Source organism: Dipodomys spectabilis, unplaced genomic scaffold (genome assembly GCF_019054845.1).
Source record: "Dipodomys spectabilis isolate Male_0828 unplaced genomic scaffold, ASM1905484v1 ptg000299l, whole genome shotgun sequence".
NCBI lineage: Eukaryota > Metazoa > Chordata > Mammalia > Rodentia > Heteromyidae > Dipodomys > Dipodomys spectabilis.
Window position 1 is genome coordinate 1170618 of NW_024870976.1, and position 18350 is coordinate 1188967.

The 18350-nt window shown below is 55.6% G+C and overlaps 1 protein-coding gene across 1 annotated transcript; it reads right to left on the reverse strand.

The window, feature by feature from the left end:
- Nucleotides 1-1847: 1847 nt before the first annotated feature.
- On the reverse strand, nt 1848-17786 carry Ccdc27 (coiled-coil domain containing 27). The gene is made up of 12 exons (XM_042701994.1): nt 17613-17786; nt 16997-17111; nt 15011-15121; nt 14179-14327; nt 12846-13025; nt 12072-12146; nt 11407-11800; nt 11133-11263; nt 8556-8633; nt 8126-8338; nt 2981-3082; nt 1848-1970 (listed from the first exon to the last, which is right to left on the reverse strand). Exons 1-12 carry the CDS (start codon nt 17784-17786, stop codon nt 1848-1850), a joined length of 1845 nt encoding a protein of 614 aa, XP_042557928.1.
- Nucleotides 17787-18350: the final 564 nt, after the last annotated feature.

Consider the following 18350-nt stretch of genomic DNA (forward strand, 5'->3'; position numbering starts at 1 on the left):
GGAGGAGGCCCCTCCCCCGCCCCTACTCCCCACCCCGTCACCCACCTCCCACCATCACCCACCCCCTCCCCACCCCGCCCACTCTCACCCCCCCACCCACCATCACCCACCCCCCACCCTACCCCGTCACCCACCTCCCACCATCTTCCCCCACCCCCTCCCCACCCCGCCCACTCTCACCCCCCCACCATCACCCACCCCCCACCCCCTCCCCATCACCCACCTCCCACCATCACCCACCCCCCACCCCACCCCGCCCACTCTCACCCCCATCCCACCCACCATCACCCACCCCCACCCCCTCCCCATCACCCACCTCCCACCATCACCCACCCCCAACCCCCTCCCCACCCCGCCCACTCTCACCCCCCATCCCACCCACCATCACCCACCTCCCACCATCACCCACCCCCCACCCCCTCCCCACCCCGCCCACTCTCACCCCCCATCCCACCCACCATCACCCACCCCCACCCTCTCCCCACCCCGCCCACTATCACCCCCCATCCCACCCGACCACCATCACTCACCCCCCACCCCCTCCCACTCTCACCCCCATCCCACCCACCATCACCCACCCCCCACCCCACCCCGTCACCCACCTCCCACCATCACCCACCCCCCACCCCCTCCCTACCCTGACCACCATCACCCACCTCCCACCATCTTCCCCCACCCCCTCCCCACCCCGCCCACTCTCACCCCTATCCCACCCACCATCACCCACCCCCCACCCCACCCCATCACCCACCTCCCACCATCTTCCCCCACCCCCTCCCCACCCCGCCCACTCTCACCCCTATCCCACCCACCATCACCCACCCCCCACCCCACCCCATCACCCACCTCCCACCATCTTCCCCCACCCCCTCCCCACCCCGCCCACTCTCACTCCCCTCCCACCCACCATCACCCACCCCCCACCCCACCCCGTCACCCACCTCCCACCATCACCCACCCCCCACCCTCTCCCCACCCTGACCACCATCACCCACCTCCCACCATCTTCCCCCACCCCCTCCCCACCCCGCCCACTCTCACCCCTATCCCACCCACCATCACCCACCCCCCACCCCACCCCGTCACCCACCTCCCACCATCTTCCCCCACCCCCTCCCCACCCGCCCACTATCACCCCCCCACCCCAACTACCATCACTCACCCCCACCCCCTCCCCACCCTGACCACCATCACCCACCTCCCACCTCCACCCACCGGCTCCCTCCATCCTACCCACTCCCTCCCCACCCTGCCCACCCCTACCCCACCCACATCACCCACCTCCTACCCCCCTCCCCACCGTCTCCTGAGCGTGGCCCAGGCCTGAGGCATGGCACGATCCATAGACAGTCTGCCTGGAAAAGCTAGTTCCATCCCCAGAACCACAAAAAATAAAAACAAATTGTGAGAATGTAGGCCAGTCAGTGAGGCCCTGGCAAGAGAGAGAGACAGAGACAGAGACAGACAGACAGACAGACAGACAGATAGACAGACAGACAGACAGAGAGAGTCTGGTGAGGTGAGGCAGGAGAGGGGTGGGCTTAGCTGGGAAGCCAACAGGAACCCCATCCCAGGCCTGCAAGGTAGGAGTCCGGAGGTGTCCCTGCTGGGTGTGGCTCCAGGAAGGAGCTCCGGGCCCCTGCCAGTGTGTGGCCCCCCAGTGAGGGAGCTCTGGGATGGGGGTGGGTACCAGGGAAGGAAAGACCACAGGCAACACCAGGGTTTAATTCTGTCTCAGATAGTGCTTCACCCAAGGTGGCTTCCCAGCTGGTTCCTGGCATGCTCTGGGCAACCCAGGTCCTAGGGTCCCAGGCTGGGCCAGCCTCCTGCTGGGGTCCCAGCTAGGCCTATTTGGAAGTAACCTTCTTGACCTTTGTAGGCAGGGTGCTGTCGGACTGCTGCAGCGGTGGGACCTTGACTCCCTTCTGCTTCAGCTGGTTGTAGTACTCATTTCTTTCCGAGATGATTTTCTGGACAAGAAACGTCGCCTTTAGTGGCTTCCTCCACCCCGACCTGGACTTGGAAGCCCCCCGGCCCCCAGAACCGCTCTGCAGCAGTGGTGTGCAAGAAACTGTTACCATAAAGCTCCCTTCCTATCCCTGTGGCATAGATGCTCCCTGGCCACAGCTGCTCCCTAGTCTGGGGTGGCGGGGTGGGAGGAGACCATGCACCTGGATGACCTCACCCCTGGATGACCCCACCCCTGAAGCCAACACCGAAGCCACCTCTCCATCCATCCCCTTAGGATTATGAGGCGAGTGGGATTCCTCCAGACCAAGACGCCATCCTCCCTTCCACCCTGGGCAGGGTCATTGTCCCCTCCTTCTGCCCAGCTGCTCCTTCGGGTCTTTGCCACCGACAGCAGGCTTCTTCTTGGCTGCACCTCCCCCCACCCCCTATCTTCCAACCAGCAGGAACAGGTCCGGGGTCCTGCTCTGCAGGGGACAATCACCAGGCCCACCCTCGCGGGCAGCCAGTGTGCGGGGCTCCCAGGGCAGTGCCAGCGTGTACTGGTCATCCATCCTCCAGGCCTCTGGGCCCCCTCTGGGTCCCCAGGAAGCCGCCTCCCCAGCAGGGTGAGATGGGCAAGTGGAGCAGTGAGGAGCCTGTGGGGCGGCGCCTGCTGGCGTCTCTGCTGTCAGTGAAGAGCCGGGCAGGATGTGTGCGCCACAATCCTGGCCCAGCAGAGGCCAGTGGGCGCAGAGAACCTCCTCCAGCCAGGCACCTTGCCCCTTCCCCGCAGCAACTGCTGGCCCCACTGTGCGGGAGAGAGGCTGAGGGTGGCCAAGGCTTTTTTCCTCTATGCCATGGCCATCCTTGGGGTGGGGAAGGGTTCGAGAGCACACTGTACAGGACACACAACCAGGAGCGAGGGCCGCATTCTCTGAATCCATCCCAGGCCTCCCGCCCCCTTACCACCCCCCAGCCCCCAACTGTAGGTGGGGCTGAGGACACAGAGGCAGCCAGAAGCAAGGCGCACCTGCAGGGTTTCCAGGATGGAGTTGTCAGAGATCTCTGTGGTTGTCTTGGTCCCACTGGCACTGAAGGCAGCCTGGATGACCTTATTCCGGAGTCTCTCCAGCTGCAAGCAAAGGGGGACACAGCTGCTGGGCCAGGCCAAAGCGACTAATGCGTTACCACACTAAGTGTCATTTGTTGTTCTTAGAACTGGAAAAATAGAATCTGCATACATACATATACACACACATACACATATGTGATGTAGCTCAGTGGCAGAGTGTGTGCTTAGTGTGCACCAGGCCCTGGAATCTATCTGCCACACCATAAACATAAGAAATAAAATTATAGCTGGGTGTGATGGCTCCTGCCTGGAATCTCAGCTACCCAGGAGGTGATTGGGAGGATAGAGGTTAGAGGTTCAAGGACAGCTGGAGAAAAACATCAGCAAGATCTCATCTCAAATCAATAAGCCAAGCATGGGGGCACACAACTGGGATCCCAGCTACCCAGAAGCATGGGTAGGAAGCTCGCCCTGGCAAAACCTAAGACCTTATTGGGTCGGTGGGAGGCTAAAAAGAGGGCTGGAGGTGTGGCTCAATTAGTAGAGCATTTGCCTAGCAAACACCAGACCCTGAATTCAAACTCTTAGGACACCCACGGTGGGGAAAGGTTAAAACTAAATATATTACAAAGCTGCTCACAATGCCAAGGGCACCCTTTTGTCCCCACAGGAATTTCGAGAAGCGTGCTCGGCCCTCAGGCCACTCTCCAGAAAGCCAGTGTGACAGCGAGTGTGAGCTCACTGGCACTTAAAAATCCAGTTTACTTCATACAGTACTGGCCTTGAACAAAAGAAGTGTGAGGATAGTGCGCGTGCCCTGAGCTCACACCCCAGACAAGCCAAAAGAAAAGAAAAAAGTCTTTTAGTCAGGTGCAGTGGCTCACACCTGTAATACTCAGGGGCTGAGATCTGAGGATTGTGGTTCAAAACCAGCCTGGGCAGAAAAGTCCATGTGAGACTTTTATCTCCAATTAATCACTCAAAAACTGGAACTGGAACTGTGGTTCCGAGAGGCAGAACTCTAGCCTTGAGCGAAAAAGCACAAAGGGACAGCACCCAAGCCCTGAGTTCAAGCCCCATGACTGACAAAAAAATTCTAGCCAGGCTCCAGTGGCTTACGCCGATAATCCTAGTTACTCAAGAGGCTGAGATCTGAGAATTGTAGTTGGAACCCAGCCTGGGTAGAAAAGTCCATGTGACTCTTATCTCCAATTAACAACCAAAAAAGCCATAAATGGCCCAAGTAGTAAAACACCAACCTTGAATGAATAAGCTAAGGGACACCCCTCCCACCCTGAGTTCAAGTCCTAGTTCTGGCAATAATAATAATAATAATAAATAATAAAAATGCCAGGCGTGGGGCTTTAGTGTCCTGGTCTCAGCCAATCAAGAGCCCAAGCCTGAATGAGGACAGAACCGGGTTAGGCTGATGGAAGGGGAAGACAATATGTCAACAGCCACATGCTTGTGACTTTGTTCTCAGCTTTCTCTGAATCCTAAACCAGTCGTGGCTGGGAACTGAGTTTCAGCTTGGGACTGAGTCTCTGGCCAGCAAGGGCACTGCCCGCCCGTGCGAGCACTGGTGGCCAAGAGCAAGCCCTGCAGGTGAGTGGCCGTAGCATCTCCACAGGGCCCAGCACCACCTCAGGGGCTGGGCCGGCCTGCAGGCTGGGCAGGTGGGGTGGGTCATCCATCCTGCTTCCCTTCCCCTGCCTGGGAACTGGGAATTAACAATCCACCCCATAACAAAGCAAAAGAAAGACACAAAGGGTTCCACATAGGCAGAAGAAGAAGTCAAACTATTCCTATTTACAGATAACAAGATCTTATATCTCAAGAATGGATGGAATTAGTATGATGAAAATGGCCATGCTGCCAAAAAATGATCTACAAATTCAGCTCAATCCTCATCAAAATCACAATGAGATAGAGAAAACAATCCAAAAACTCATATGGAACAACAAAAACCTAGAGTAGCCAAAGCAATTTTTTTTTGGTCAGTCTTGGGGCTTGAACTCTGGGCCTGGGCACTGTCCCTCAGATCTTCAGATCTACCACTTGAGCCACAGCGCCACTTCTTGTTTTCTGCTGGTTAACTGGAGATAAGAGTCTCATGGACTCTCCTTGCCTGGGCTGGCTTTGAACTGTGATCCTCAGATCTCAGCCTCCAGAGCTAGGATTACAGGTGTGAGCCACCTGCGCCTGGCTCCAAAGCAATTTTAGGTTTGTTTGTTTTTTTAAAGCAATGTTTGTGGTATCACAGTTCCAGACCTCAAACTTTACTACAAAACTACAATAACAAAAACAGCTTGGCACAAAAACAGGCCTAAAGACCACTAGAACAGACAAGAAGACCCAGAAATAAACTCACATATTTACACCTACCTAATATTTGATATGGGAGCCAAAAACATACATTGGGAAAAAGATAGCTTCTTCAATAATTGCTATTGGAAAACCTGGACATCTGTTTGTAGAAAACTAAACTTGGATCCCTGTTTGTCACCATGCACCAATATCAACTCAAAATGGATCAAAGACTTCAAGTTCAGACCTGAAATGTTGAGACTATTGCAAGATGGAGTAGGAGAAACACCAGAACTCATAGGAATAGGCAGGAACATTTTGAAAAGAGTCCCAGCAACACAGCAAATAGGAGAGAGAGTTGACAAATGGGATTACATCAAACAAAAGTTTCTGCATATTAAGGACATAGTTACTAAACTAGAAAGACAGCCAACAGACTGGGAAAAGATCTTTACCAGTAATACATCTGACAAGGACCTAATATCCAAAATATACCAGAAACTCAAAAAATTAACTCCCCCCATACAACTAATAAACCAATCAATAGCAAAGAAGCTAAAGAGACTTCTCAGAAGAATGGCAAATAGACGCATGAGGAAATGCTCCTGGCTATAAAGGTAATGAAAATCAAATCAACCTTGAGATTCCATCTCATCCAAGTTAGATTGACCAACATCAACAAATGCTGATGGGGATGTAGGGCACAAGGAATCCTATTGCACTAACCTAAGCTAGTACAACCACTCTGGACAGCAGTCTGGAGGTTCCTCAAAACACTATAGGACTTCCCTACCACCCAGCCATACCATTTCTGGGCATCTACCCAGAACATCATGAGCCAGGATATGGTAAAGACACCTACACATCCATGTTCATTGCTGCACTATTCACAATAGCCAGTTGTGGAAACAGCCCAAATGCCCTGCAATAGATGAGTGGGCCAGGGAAATGTGGTACCTACACATGATGGAATTTTACTCATACATCAGAAAGAATACTGGGTCATTTTCAGAGAAACGAGCGGACCTAAAACACACCATGTTAAGTGAGGTAAACCAAGCCAAAGGAGACAAACGTCGCGTGTTCCCTCTCATGTGGAAGCTAGATCTGAAATACACTGGGCATGATAAATTATGTGGGGAGTCTATGCGTTTACACACAAACAAGCGGACTAAGGGGGTTATTCGGCAGGGAGGTATCCAAATACCACAAATAAATTCCAAGACAGGGAAACACATTTTTTTCTTTTGCAAGGGGTGGGCGAAGGGGGACGGGACAAGAGGGACAAAGGGTGAGCGATCGCAGTGACTGCATCAATATACACTATGTAAAATAGATGCCATGTAATGTGGAGGGGTAGAGGGGGGGATGGGGGAAGGGGTGATACTGCCCAAGAAGCATTGTACCTGTCATACCCGACAAAATAACAATCAGAAAAAAAAAACCATCCACCCGCCACTGTGTTCGGGGTGAAATGACGTCTTGTGCCCTGCTCACCACAGACCACTGCTGCTTTCCTTCCCCCTCCACGCTGCCTCTCGCCTCCCTGGCCTTTTGCCCCCTGACAGTTCCACCCAAGACCCACTTCCTCCATAAACTAACAAGGAAGAGGACAGTTCCACCCAAGATCTACTTCCTCCATAAATTAACAAGGAAGATTCCCTCCACCATCTTTCCTTCCTTCCTTCCTTCCTTCCTTCCTTCCTTCCTGCCTGCCTGCCTGCCTGCCTGCCTTTCCTTCCTTCCTTCCTTCCTTCCTTCCTTCCTGCCTGCCTGCCTGCCTGCCTGGCTTCCTTTTATTCCTCTTTCTTTCTTTCTGTCTTTCTTTCTTTCTTTCTCTTTCTTTCTTTCTTCCTTTCTTCCTTCCTTCCTTCCTTCCCTTCCTCTTTCTTCCTTCCTTCCTTCCTTCCTTTTTTCCTCTTCCCCTTCCTTCTTCCTTCCTTCCCCTTCCTTGGTTCTCCCTCCCTCCCTCCCTCCCTCTCTCCTTCCCTCCTTCCCTTCCTCCCTCCCTCCCTGCCTTCCTTCCTTCCTTCCTTCCTGCCTTCCTGCCTGCCTTCCTGCCTGCCTTCCTGCCTGCCTGCCTTCCTGCCTGCCTGGCTTCCTTTTATTCCTCTTTCTTTCTGTCTGTCTGTCTGTCTTTCTTTCTGTCTTTCTTTCTCTTTCTTTCTTTCTTTCTTCCTTCCTTCCTTCCCTTCCTCTTTCTTTCTTTCTTCCTTTCTTTCCTTCCTTCCTTCCTTCCTTCCTTCCCTTCCTTCCTTCCTTTTCTTCCTTTCTTTCTTCTATTGGGTTTGAACTAAAGGCTTGGTGCTTTCTAGACAGGGGCTTTGAGCTCTACCTCCAGCCCCTTTTGCTTAGGTTGCTTTACTACTACTGCTACTACGGCTACTGCTGCTGCTACTACTATCATTAATTTTGCCCTGTGCTAGTCTTGACCAAGATCCTCCTGCCTGTGTTCTCCCACAGGTGTGGAACCTTAGGCAAGCACCATCATGCATAGAGTATTGATTGAAATGGGGGTCGCGCTAACGTTTTGCCCCAGCTGGCCTACGACTCCCATCCTGCTGATCTCTAACCTCCTGAGTAGCTGGAATTACAGGTGTGAACTACCATGCGTGAAAGCGGATAACCTCCACATGTCTTGAGGGTCAACTCCATGTCGGGTGCTGACTCAGACCCCAGGCCGTAGAAGCCAGAAGCCTCTGCCTGCTAGAGCCAGCTGGCTCGTGCACAGCCTAACCGGATGAGTATGCCTGCCAGTCACAGGCCGAGGCCCTCAGCCGGCCGGGCCGGGCCTACCCTGGACTGGGCGCTCTCCAGGGCCACGCGGGCTTGCTGCTCTGCCTGCTGGGTCATCTCATTCCTCATCTGCAGGTCTTCCTGCAGCTGCTTTCTCCGCTGCAGGTGGTTCTGACACTGGTCCACCTGGGCCTGCAGCTCGGCCACCTTGGCGTCCAGCTGGGAGATGGTGATGTCTCGCTCCACCACGTCCTTCTCCAAGTTCGAGATGTTCTGGGGAGAGCCAGATGAAGAAAAGTGGCCACGTGGCTGGAACCGCTCCTTCGGGGGCCCCACTGCGTTTCCCCGGTGTTCTCTGAACCCAGCTCAGCGAGGCGGGTCTGGATAAGAGGTCGGGACTCAGCTGCTGAGAGGCTTCAGCTCCACCTGTGTGTCTCAGCATCCTGACGCACAGCCAGGACCTGCCACCCCAGCACCCCCTGGCGGTCACCTGCCGGAGGATGAGGTTTTCCCTCTCGATAAGGCCCATCATCTCCTGGTGCTTCTTTTCCTCCCGGAGATTGGAGAACTGGAAGGCAGACGGAGGGTCAGAGAACACACGAAGCAGCCTGCCTGCCCCCAAGGGGGAAAGGTGGGGAGTCTGTGGAGAGGAACCTGGGAACACAGAAGGTGGGGTGGGAGCCTGGGGTATCGGACGCTGTGGATCAAAGCAAAGGAGTCCTCAGCCGCCGGCTCGCTTCACACTCCCGTTCCTGGAAGTCTCAGAAAGTGGCAGGGCCCGACTCAGAAGTCTGGACATTGGGGGCTGGGAAGGTGGCTCAGTGGTAGAGCGCTTGCCTTGCATGCACGAGGCCCTGAGTTCGATTCCTCAGCACCACATAAGCAAAAAAAGAAAAAAGCCGGAAGTGGTGCTGTGGCTCGAGTGGTAGAGCACTAGCCTTGAGCTGAAGAGCTGAGGGACAGCGCCCAGGCCCAGAGTTCAGGCCCCATGACCGGACCCCCCCAAAAAAAAAAAAAAAAAAGTCTGGACATTGAAGAGCCCTAGACTTTCCCTGGACCTTGTGCACCAGGAACATGCCCCGGGGCTGCCTGGAAGAGACCCAACTTTGTGTTTCATGTGGTGCTACTGAGTTTGAGCCCAGTGGGGAGCCTTAGGCCTGCAGGACCCCTCCCCAAGCCCAGGCAGAGCATGTGTAACTCCCAGCCTCTCTCAACCAGGCCCGAGCACTTGCAAGCGTGGCCTGTGTCTGCAGGCAGACATCCCTCCATTTCCTGGCTTCCCTGAGGGATCAGCCAAACTGACAGGAAGACCTGGACGGCTCACATCCGTCCTCTGGGGGACACGGCTTCTCCACGGAGCACTCTGCGGTCACCTGTGCACCCAAGCCTCCGGGCAGCTCTGCCCTGGAGCGAGTGTCCCTCGTGAATGACAGGAAGCAAGACACACTGGAAGGGAGTGTGTAGGGTGCAAGTGTAAGGGGCAGACCCACAGCTGTGCGGAGGTCCCAGCACTCGGGAGGCTGAAAGGAGGAGGGCCGCGGCCCCGGCTGCATAATGAAATCACAGAAGATTCCGGACTGGGGCTGCGAAGGTGGCCTAGTGGTAGAGTGCTTGCCTTGCATGCATGAAGCCATGGGTTCCATTCCTCAGTACCACATACACAGAAAAGCCAGAAGTGGCGCTGTGACTCAGGTGGTAGAGCGCTAGCCTTGAGTGCAGAGACATTGAGGAACAGTGTCCAGGCCCTGAGTTCAAGCCCCAGGAGTGGGAAGAAAATAGTCCAGGCTCACACCTGAAATCCTAGCTACTCAGGAGGCTGAGATCACAGTTTGAAGCCAACCCATGCAGACAAATCCATGAGGCTTTTATCTCTAATTAACTAGCAAATGAGCCAGAAGTAGAAGCATGGCTCAAGTGGTAGAGGGCCAACCATGAGCAGAAAAAAACTGAGTTCAAGCCCCAGTACCAGCACAAGAAAAAAAAAGAGGGGAGGGATGGGATGGGGAGGGGAGAAGAGGAGAGAACAAAAATAAATTGTTCCAGAGCTAGAGACAAGTTTCCAAATTGCCACCACGTGCTCCTGCAGCAGATGAACATGCAGCTCATTCGGCAGGCCCAGCCCTGAGAGGCCTCGGATCACCTGGAACAAAGTCAGGCTCTCCCAGCCGGCCGGAACAGGCCATGTGAGGGGACAAAGCTCGGGTGCCTGGGTCCCCACCGTGGGTGGGTGTGTGAAGTGAGGGGGTGGGAGGCTGAAGGGCGTGTCCTGTGGGGGGCAGCAGGGTGAAGAGGAGAGCATTGGGTTATGACAGAGAGAATCCTGTAATGGTGTTATAACCACGCTTTCTCAATACAGAAAGTGTGTGTGTGTGTGTGTGTGTGTGTGTGTGTGTGTGTGTGTGTGTGTGTGTGTGTGTGTGTGTGTGTGTTGGGGTTTGAGCTCAGGGCCTCAGACTCTTTACTCAGCTTTACCACTCAAGGCTGGGACTTGACCACTTGAGCCATACCTTCATGGTTTTTTGTTTTTTTTGTTTTTTGTTAATTTTTCTGGTTCATTGGTGATAAGAGTCTCACAGACTTGTCTACCAGATTGGCTTTGGCTACCAGCACCCATGTAAGATACAGGGGTTTTCTAAAGACTGTGCTAGAAATGTTGAACGTGGTTGCTTTGGAACAAAGATAAAGGAGAAAAAGAAAAACAAACACATGAACCTATTTGCTTCTGTGATAGGCATCATGACTCCTTCAGATTAAAAAAAAAAAAAACAAAGAACGTGAAAGTACTTCCCAGAACAAGAGTTGGCGGGGTGGATTCGCACCCTCGAAGCAAGGCTGGGCCTCTGCTCCAGATGTTTGGGCATCATGATATAGAAAACAGACACTCACACTCGGGGCCTGAGGAGTTGGAATCCTGGCTCTGTCTCCACCACCATCAGCTGTGGAGCTCTGGGCCAGGTGCTCAGAGACTGAACGTGAGGCCCCAGCCCTAGGCCGGGCCAGCCGGGCCAGGCCAGGCCTCTGCGAGGGGCTGCGGGCTGGGGGAGCAAGGCCAGCCAGCTCAGATCACCTTGTCAGACATGGCCTGCAGCTGCTGCTTCCGCTCCCGGAGCTCTCGCTTCAGCATCTCGTTCTCCATGTTGACCTTGCGCAGCTGGGATTCCTGGAAATCTATTTGTCGGTGTAGGGATGTGATGGCTCCTGCAGAGGTGGGGGGAGCGAGGGATGAGAGCCAGGTGTGACCCCAGCCCCCCCCCGTCCCCCAGGCCCAGAGAGAAGGACTCGCTCAGCCCCTCCCCGACCCCCCCCCCAGCAGAGAAGGGCGAGCAGGGCCTGGCCCCCACCTACGGCGAGGGAGTGCCGCGTCCTGGTGAGCTCCAGCTCGTTCTGGAAGTCCAGGAGCATGCGCTCGTACTCCTCCAGCTGGGCCAGCAGCTCCTCCTCGAAGGAGTCAGTCAGCGAGTACAGCTTCTTGACTGGATGCTCGTCCTCCTCGGGCAGTTCCCACCCATCCCGATCCTCCTCCTCCTCCTCTTCCTCCTCTTCCTCTTCCTCCTGGTGCTCCTGCTGCTCCTCCTCCTCCGTCCTCCCCGTGTCCCCTGCTCTCTCCTCAGTGGCACCCATGCTGCCCTTCGCTGGAGCTTTGGCTGCGGCCTCCAGGTCCTTCTCCTCCTCCACTCTCCCTAGCTCCAGCTGCTGCTCCCTGGTGGGCTCCATCATGGCCTGCGCCTCTTGCATCTGAGGGATGGGGAAGGGGGAGGGGCGGACAGGGAGGTGGGTCCCCCCAGGACAGGAGAGGGGCCACCAACTCAGACCCAAGCAGCCCCCCCCCACCGTGTCCCTCCTGCCATCGGCACACTGCACCTCACCCGTGCCCTCCGAGGGCTGGTCTGACCCCCACCGCCTCACCCTATACCTGGGGAGGGCCGGCCCCAGCAGGACTGCAGGTTGGGGACCCTAGCTCCTGGCACTGCCCCGGGAGATGCTGGGACCAAAGCCAGTTCCGCACCTGAATCCAGAGCTGCATCTCCTCCTCATCCTTGTAGATGTTCTTCAGGACGTTCAGCTGCCCCAGGGACAACTCCTGTGGGACACCTCATGTGATGCCCACTCCCGAGAGACACCCCACCTGGTGATGCCCACTCCGCAGGACACTCTGTATGATGCCCCCCCAAAGTCCTCCGGGTGTGTGGGGGACTGCAGGGCCGGGCCGGGGGCTGCGGGTGGGCAGCCCTGTGGGGCAGCAGGGCCCTGGACCTCCTGAGAGCAGGTCCTGAGCAAGCAGCCTGGTGGTGAGGTGTGCCCTTGTTTGTAGGAGTTGAGAGAGCCCAGCCACGCGCGCACGCGCGCACGCACACACACACACACACACACACACACACACACACACACACGTCTCCACCCAGTGGCCCAGGTCTGGGCAGCTTCCATGCATTGCCCCACATTCTTGAGTCTCCACCTGACCCCCTCTCTCCCTGCCCCTCATGTCAGCCTGGCACAAGTCCAAGTTGCATCCTCTGGGGAAAGAAGTCAAGTGTTGGGAATGATGAGGGGACCCACCCTGGGTCCTACCAAGACTGGCCTCCACCTGGACCTCAGGGTGGGTGGCACTCTGTCTCCACTTCCAGTCCACCTGCAGGCTGGCCGTCCCCCTATCTCTGACTTCAGAGGTGAGCTCTGCCCTTCCTTTATGTGGGCCTCCAGCGGGCTGGGCCCTTTGGAAGCAGAGCCCACAGCTCATGGGGGTCTTAGAGCCCCGCCCTGCCCACAGGCACTGGCTCACCCTCCTGGTAGAGGCCACGGATGGCTCCTGGCTCTTGCTTCTCAGGAGGGAGGCCAGCTGCTTCTTCAGGACCTCTTTCTCCTTCCGGAGCACCAGGATCTCCTGGTCTTTCTTCTGTACCTGTGCCTCCAGCTCAGCGAGTCGCTGGATTTCTTCCCCCATCATAAGTAGAGAGTGATCCTGGCAGAAAAACAGGGGACGCCCTGGCCACCAGCCCGGCGATGCTTGAGCTTTTGCAGCCCCCTTCCCGGCCTTCTTCCCAGCATACCATCCCCCAGCCCTGGTGGAGCCCCAGATTCCAGGCAGGGTAGATCTACTGCCCGGAACACCCTCCTCACCCAAACCCAAGGCCGAAATACTTAGCCCCTTAGTGCCACCCCGGTCTGACAGCAGACACTAAATCCTATCCAGGACGTATTTGGTCCCCCTGCCCCGGCCTGGCTCCTGCCCACCCCCACCACGGTACAGTGCTAGGCTTCTATTCTGCCCTCACAGTTAAGCAGCAGCCCCCTCCAAGATCTTTGGGGTTCTGGAGATTTGTCAGGAAGCTCATTCAACCTTCCTTCCTCAAAACCTCAACTCCCCTAATGTTTCAGAATTGAAGACAAAGTAACAACTTCAAGCAAACAGGGGCTGAAATCAAACAGTCTCTGAACTCGGAAGAATGTTGAAAAGGAATTCTCCAGACACATGGGGGAATGGTCCCCAGCAGAATATTCTAGAAGGGGTGTGCACATAAAGTGATAACCCTCAATATGGCTCACAGATCAAAGAAGAAATCACACAGGAAGTGAAGACCCATTTAGAACTGAATGACATCAGACATTTGTGTGTATCAAAACCTGCAGGATATGGCTAATGCTGTAGTTAAAGTCAAACTTATAACCTTGAGATACACCTATGAGGAGAGAATGGAACAAATCAATGACATAAATATCCAGCCTAAGAATTTAGAAAAAGAAGAATTGTACGACAAGTAGATATAATCCAGTCTCTCACAACATGGATTTAAAAAAAATGAAAGGCTAACATCAGAGGTTGTCTCACACACGAACCACTGCATGCCAAGTTGAAAATTATTATTTCTATTACTTAGAATACACGATCTAAAGTGGGAATTTCTGGGTCAACAGGTAATAGAGTGATTGCCAGTCAAGTCTATGCCAGCTTTAACTGCCACCCTCTGGAATGGAGACAAATGGAGACAGAGAGACTGGTCAGACTTCTGGTTCATGGCAGCCCAAGTAGGGATCTGGGGGTGAACTTAGGCCACATCCGGGCCTGGCTGCCCAGCAGCCTGCGGGTCGGCAGGGTGCAGAGCCGTGGCAGGTACCTTATCATGGATGACAGAGATGTACCAGGGCATCCTCCGTTCGGGAGTGACCAGGAAGCCCGTGGGGATGGAACTCAGGCTGGAGCTCAAGGTGTCCTTCCGCAGGTAGCTGAACTCGCAGGCGCTCTTGCTGAACTTGAGGGAGTACCCTGTCAGGAGGCAGAGGTCAGCAGGCCGTCGGCCCTCCTGGTCTTGTTTGCAGAGATGCCCACTCTTCCTGCCTCCCTGAGACCCATGGGTGTCCACAGCTACCATCTGTCTCTTAACCCTGCCTTCATCCCACCATCCAAACATCCTAGCCTACAGGCGGCCACATGGGGGAGAGAGGGAGCTGCTCCGGGGTGACCACACCTGTCCACACCAGGCCCAGAGGACACACAGTGGCACGGGCAGTACGGTGTTCATCCAGATTCCCAGGACAAAGGAACCAAAACCCGGGAGTCAGTGCGAGGGCTGCCCTGTGTTCCTGTGGTCCACCCACTCCCAGGCCTCAGCGTTCTGTCTCGATTTGAAGGGGCAGGACCTCCACTTCCCCCAGCCTGAGGGAAGCACAGAGCCCACAGGCCCTGGGTTTCCTCCACTTGAGACAGTGGAGCCACGTTGGTGGAAGTCGTTGTCCGTGCGAGCGCTTGGTGGGTCCCTCTGGGAGTCTCCTCAGAGCCTCCGGAAGGGACAGACCCTCCCGCCACAAGGGACGGCTCAGCAAGGGCAGAGCCATGCTGCACAGCCGTGCTCCACAGCAGCGTCTGGGTGGCCCAGGTGCTGGGGGGCAGGACAGGACAGGTGTCCCTGGGGAAGTGAGCCTCCAGCCAGGGCCCCGGGGTCTCCTCACCATCCTCATTCGTGGTGGAGCCCTGTCTGTCCAAGAGAGGTTCCTCAGCCACCCTCCAGTTTGGAGAGCTGACGCTCATGACCATGGGCAGGGTGACCATGCTGTCCGAGCCTGCGGGTACAGGGTGCCACTTGTGACTGGCGTGGTCTCGCCGCCCCAGGAGCTCCAGGGCAGGGACTGTGGTGTCAGTGATCTTTTAACTTCAAGCAGGGTGGGGCATAGTGTTGTACCCCAGTCATCCCAACTACTCAAGAGGTAGAGATTAGGAGGATCTCAGTTTTCCAGGCCTACCTTGGGGAAAAAGTGAGTGAGACTCCATCTCAACAAGTTGGGCATGGTGTTCATAACTATAACCCAAACTACTCAGAAGACATAGGTAGGTCTATACGGCCCACGGTCCAAGGATGTATTCAGAAATGGCCTAAATCAAAGCAGGAGTTCCAACCTCCTGCTACCACTATGTGTCAGCTGCACAGGGCAATGTCAGCATCCAGTGGATAGAATGTGATGGACACAGATCCACAGCCAGCACCCTGCCAGACCCCTCAGCTCCAAGAGACACAGACCCTCAGCCAGGGTACCATCAATCCCTAGGGCCACAGCCTCTCATCAGGACAGTGGGGCCTGGGCCCAGGCCTGGAACACAGGTGAACGGTGTATCCGTCAGTAGCGTGATTGAAGCACAAGCTCTATTTCCCATGCTTTAAGCTCTACTCTCCCTCACTGAGCTGCAAAAACAGTTACAAAAGCAGCATTCTCCTCCCTCTGACCTTGCCTGCTGGCTCAAGCAAATACTACACGCCAGAAACCCAGGGAGGGTACACAAGAAAGACGTTTGTCCTGGGGAGAAGCACTTAGTAAAATGACTCCTTCGATCAAGAAGTGTTCGGAAGGCTGGTGGCTCACACCTGTAATTCTAGCTACTTGGGAGGCTGAGGTTTGAGGACTGCAGTGTGAAAGCCAGCCCAGGGAGGAAAAGTCCCTGAGACTCCTATCTCCAACTAACCAGCAAAGGGCTGAGCTATGGCTCAAGTGGTAGAGTACCAGCCTTGACCAAAAAAAAAGCCAAGGGACAGCACCCAAGCCCCCGAGTTCAAGCTCCAGGACTGGCATGAAGTATTTAGGGAAAAAATACTCATCTTTAGGAAGGCCACCTGACTTAAAGGAATGACTCATGAGGCCCATCCTTTGTTTAAAAGGATGCAGGAGGAAAACACACATCTTTATAACCATGCCTCAGATTTAGTAAACTGGCTGGATGTGGTACCCTGGGACTCCAATGATCATGGCAACAAGGGAGCAGCCAGAATGACTGAATGCTCAGGTGTCCAGGACGCAGGCAGACCCTTGTCCTTCAGGTGAGTTCTCCCCAACCCACTTTCACCTTAAATCCTCCATTATCCCGTCCCAGTGCACCTCTCCAGGGCACGCACACCCAGGTCTGGTGGGGAGTGCCCTTATTGGGCCATCCCTTCGACCTTGATGGGTCCCCAGACTCCTTTCTGTGAGGACACCATGAGCCTTGTCCCCTAGGGTGTGGTGGGGGTCTCCTCCTCCCATAACACATGACGGGGCCTGGACTCAGGGTCGGGGCAGGGAGCAGGGAGTTGGGACGGGGCCATGTCCCTAGGAGACAGGAAGCTGTGCCTTCTCTGAGCCTTGGCGGCTGCATCAGGACCAGGAGGGCTAGATGCATGGCTTCCAGGTCTCCTAATGGGTGTTTTTTCCTACCAGACCACTGTAGGCCTTAAGGGCCTCTTTCCTGAAGCTTCTAGTAACTCCCACCATCTCCCTTCTCCTGCACTACTGGGCTGGCGGGGAGCAAGGGTGGCAGGGAATGGTAACAGTAACTCGGGAGGCTGTTCCACCAGCCCCCCTCCTTTCCAGTGGCTGCTGCTCCCACTCTGCCCTGTGGGGGAGCAGCTGCTGCAGCTCCCTGGAAAGCCGGGCCGGGCTGAAGGCTGCTGGCTCTGGCGTGACTCTTACCCAAGTGCGTCATGGATGTGGCTCTGGTACTGAACTGGGGGCATCCGGGCCGCATGAGGAACATTCTCCTCAGGTCCTCCATTTTGGATATGAAGCCGGTAGGGCTGGGAATGTCCTTGAACCCATGGCGGGGGGGAGCGAGGGGAGGAATGAGGCCACCATCACCGAGAGAAGGCAACTGGCTGGCCCCCCTTCCTGCTCCCCCCTGCAACCTGCAGGCTGAGAGGCCCTGCAAGGCTCACTCAGACCTGAGCAAACACCCCTTGTTCCATTGGCCTTTGGGGCCTCCCCGAGGGCCCCGCATCTGCGACCACCATCTCAGCACACACCCCTCTCCCCCAGCGCAGGAAGACTGGCCTTCCCTTCACCCTCCCTTCCAAGTCACGCCTAAAGACATCTTCCGCTTCCAGCCAGAGACCCCAGGATGCAGGCTGGCTGAGGAGAGGTCAGCCCTGCCCGGCTGCTCCCAGGGATGTCTGGGAGCTCAGGATTCAGGCTTGCCTCCGTCCATCTGCCTGTGGCAGCCCACACCAAACTTCTGTGCAGCTGGCCGGGGCCGAGGGGCAGCTCCCCACCGTCCCAGGCTCACGGGGTGGCTCCTCTCCGGGGCCCCTACCATCTTGGAGTAGCAGCGGCTGACGCGGGTCAGCCTGTCCCGGGTGCCCCGCCGCTTCCTCTCGGGGTTGTGTGAGTCACGAGTGGCCACGCTCTGGAGGACCCTCATGCCCTTGGCGATGGGGTGGAGGGACAAACTACGCTTCTCCGCGAGGCTGCCCTTCTTCGGCAGCATGGCGAAGGAAGGACAGAAAGACAGAGCGTGGTCCTTTTGTCAGCGGACTGCTCCGGGCAGGCCCTCACTCCCAAGGTGTGCTCTGTGGTCTGGCTCAGACTGTCCAGGGCACGAAGAGCTTGGGCTTGGACCTATGGTCAGGTCCAGGCCAGTATGGGCCAACTTCGAAAGCCCCCCTCTGATGGGATGCTGAGAGCAATGTGGCATCACAGATGTCTCCATAGAAACAGACAGATCAGATTCCCCTCCATTTTCTGCAATTAGGAAAAAGAACTGGGAAGGGGACCCGGAAACACTCAGAATGTAGCAGCCCAGGGGATAGGGTGGCAGCTGGCATCTACTATGGGTTGGTTCTCCAGGTTCTTTTTGGTTCTTTCTGATCTTCATCATGTTTTTCACCTTACCTACAAAGAAATTCATGGTCTCATCCCTCCAAAAATGTCTAAAAACAATGTACCACCCAAAAATGCTTCTAATAAGCATTACAGGTAGCTCACACTTGTAATCCTAGTTACTCCAGAGGCTGAGATCTAAGGATCACAGTTCAAAGCCAGCCTGGGCAGA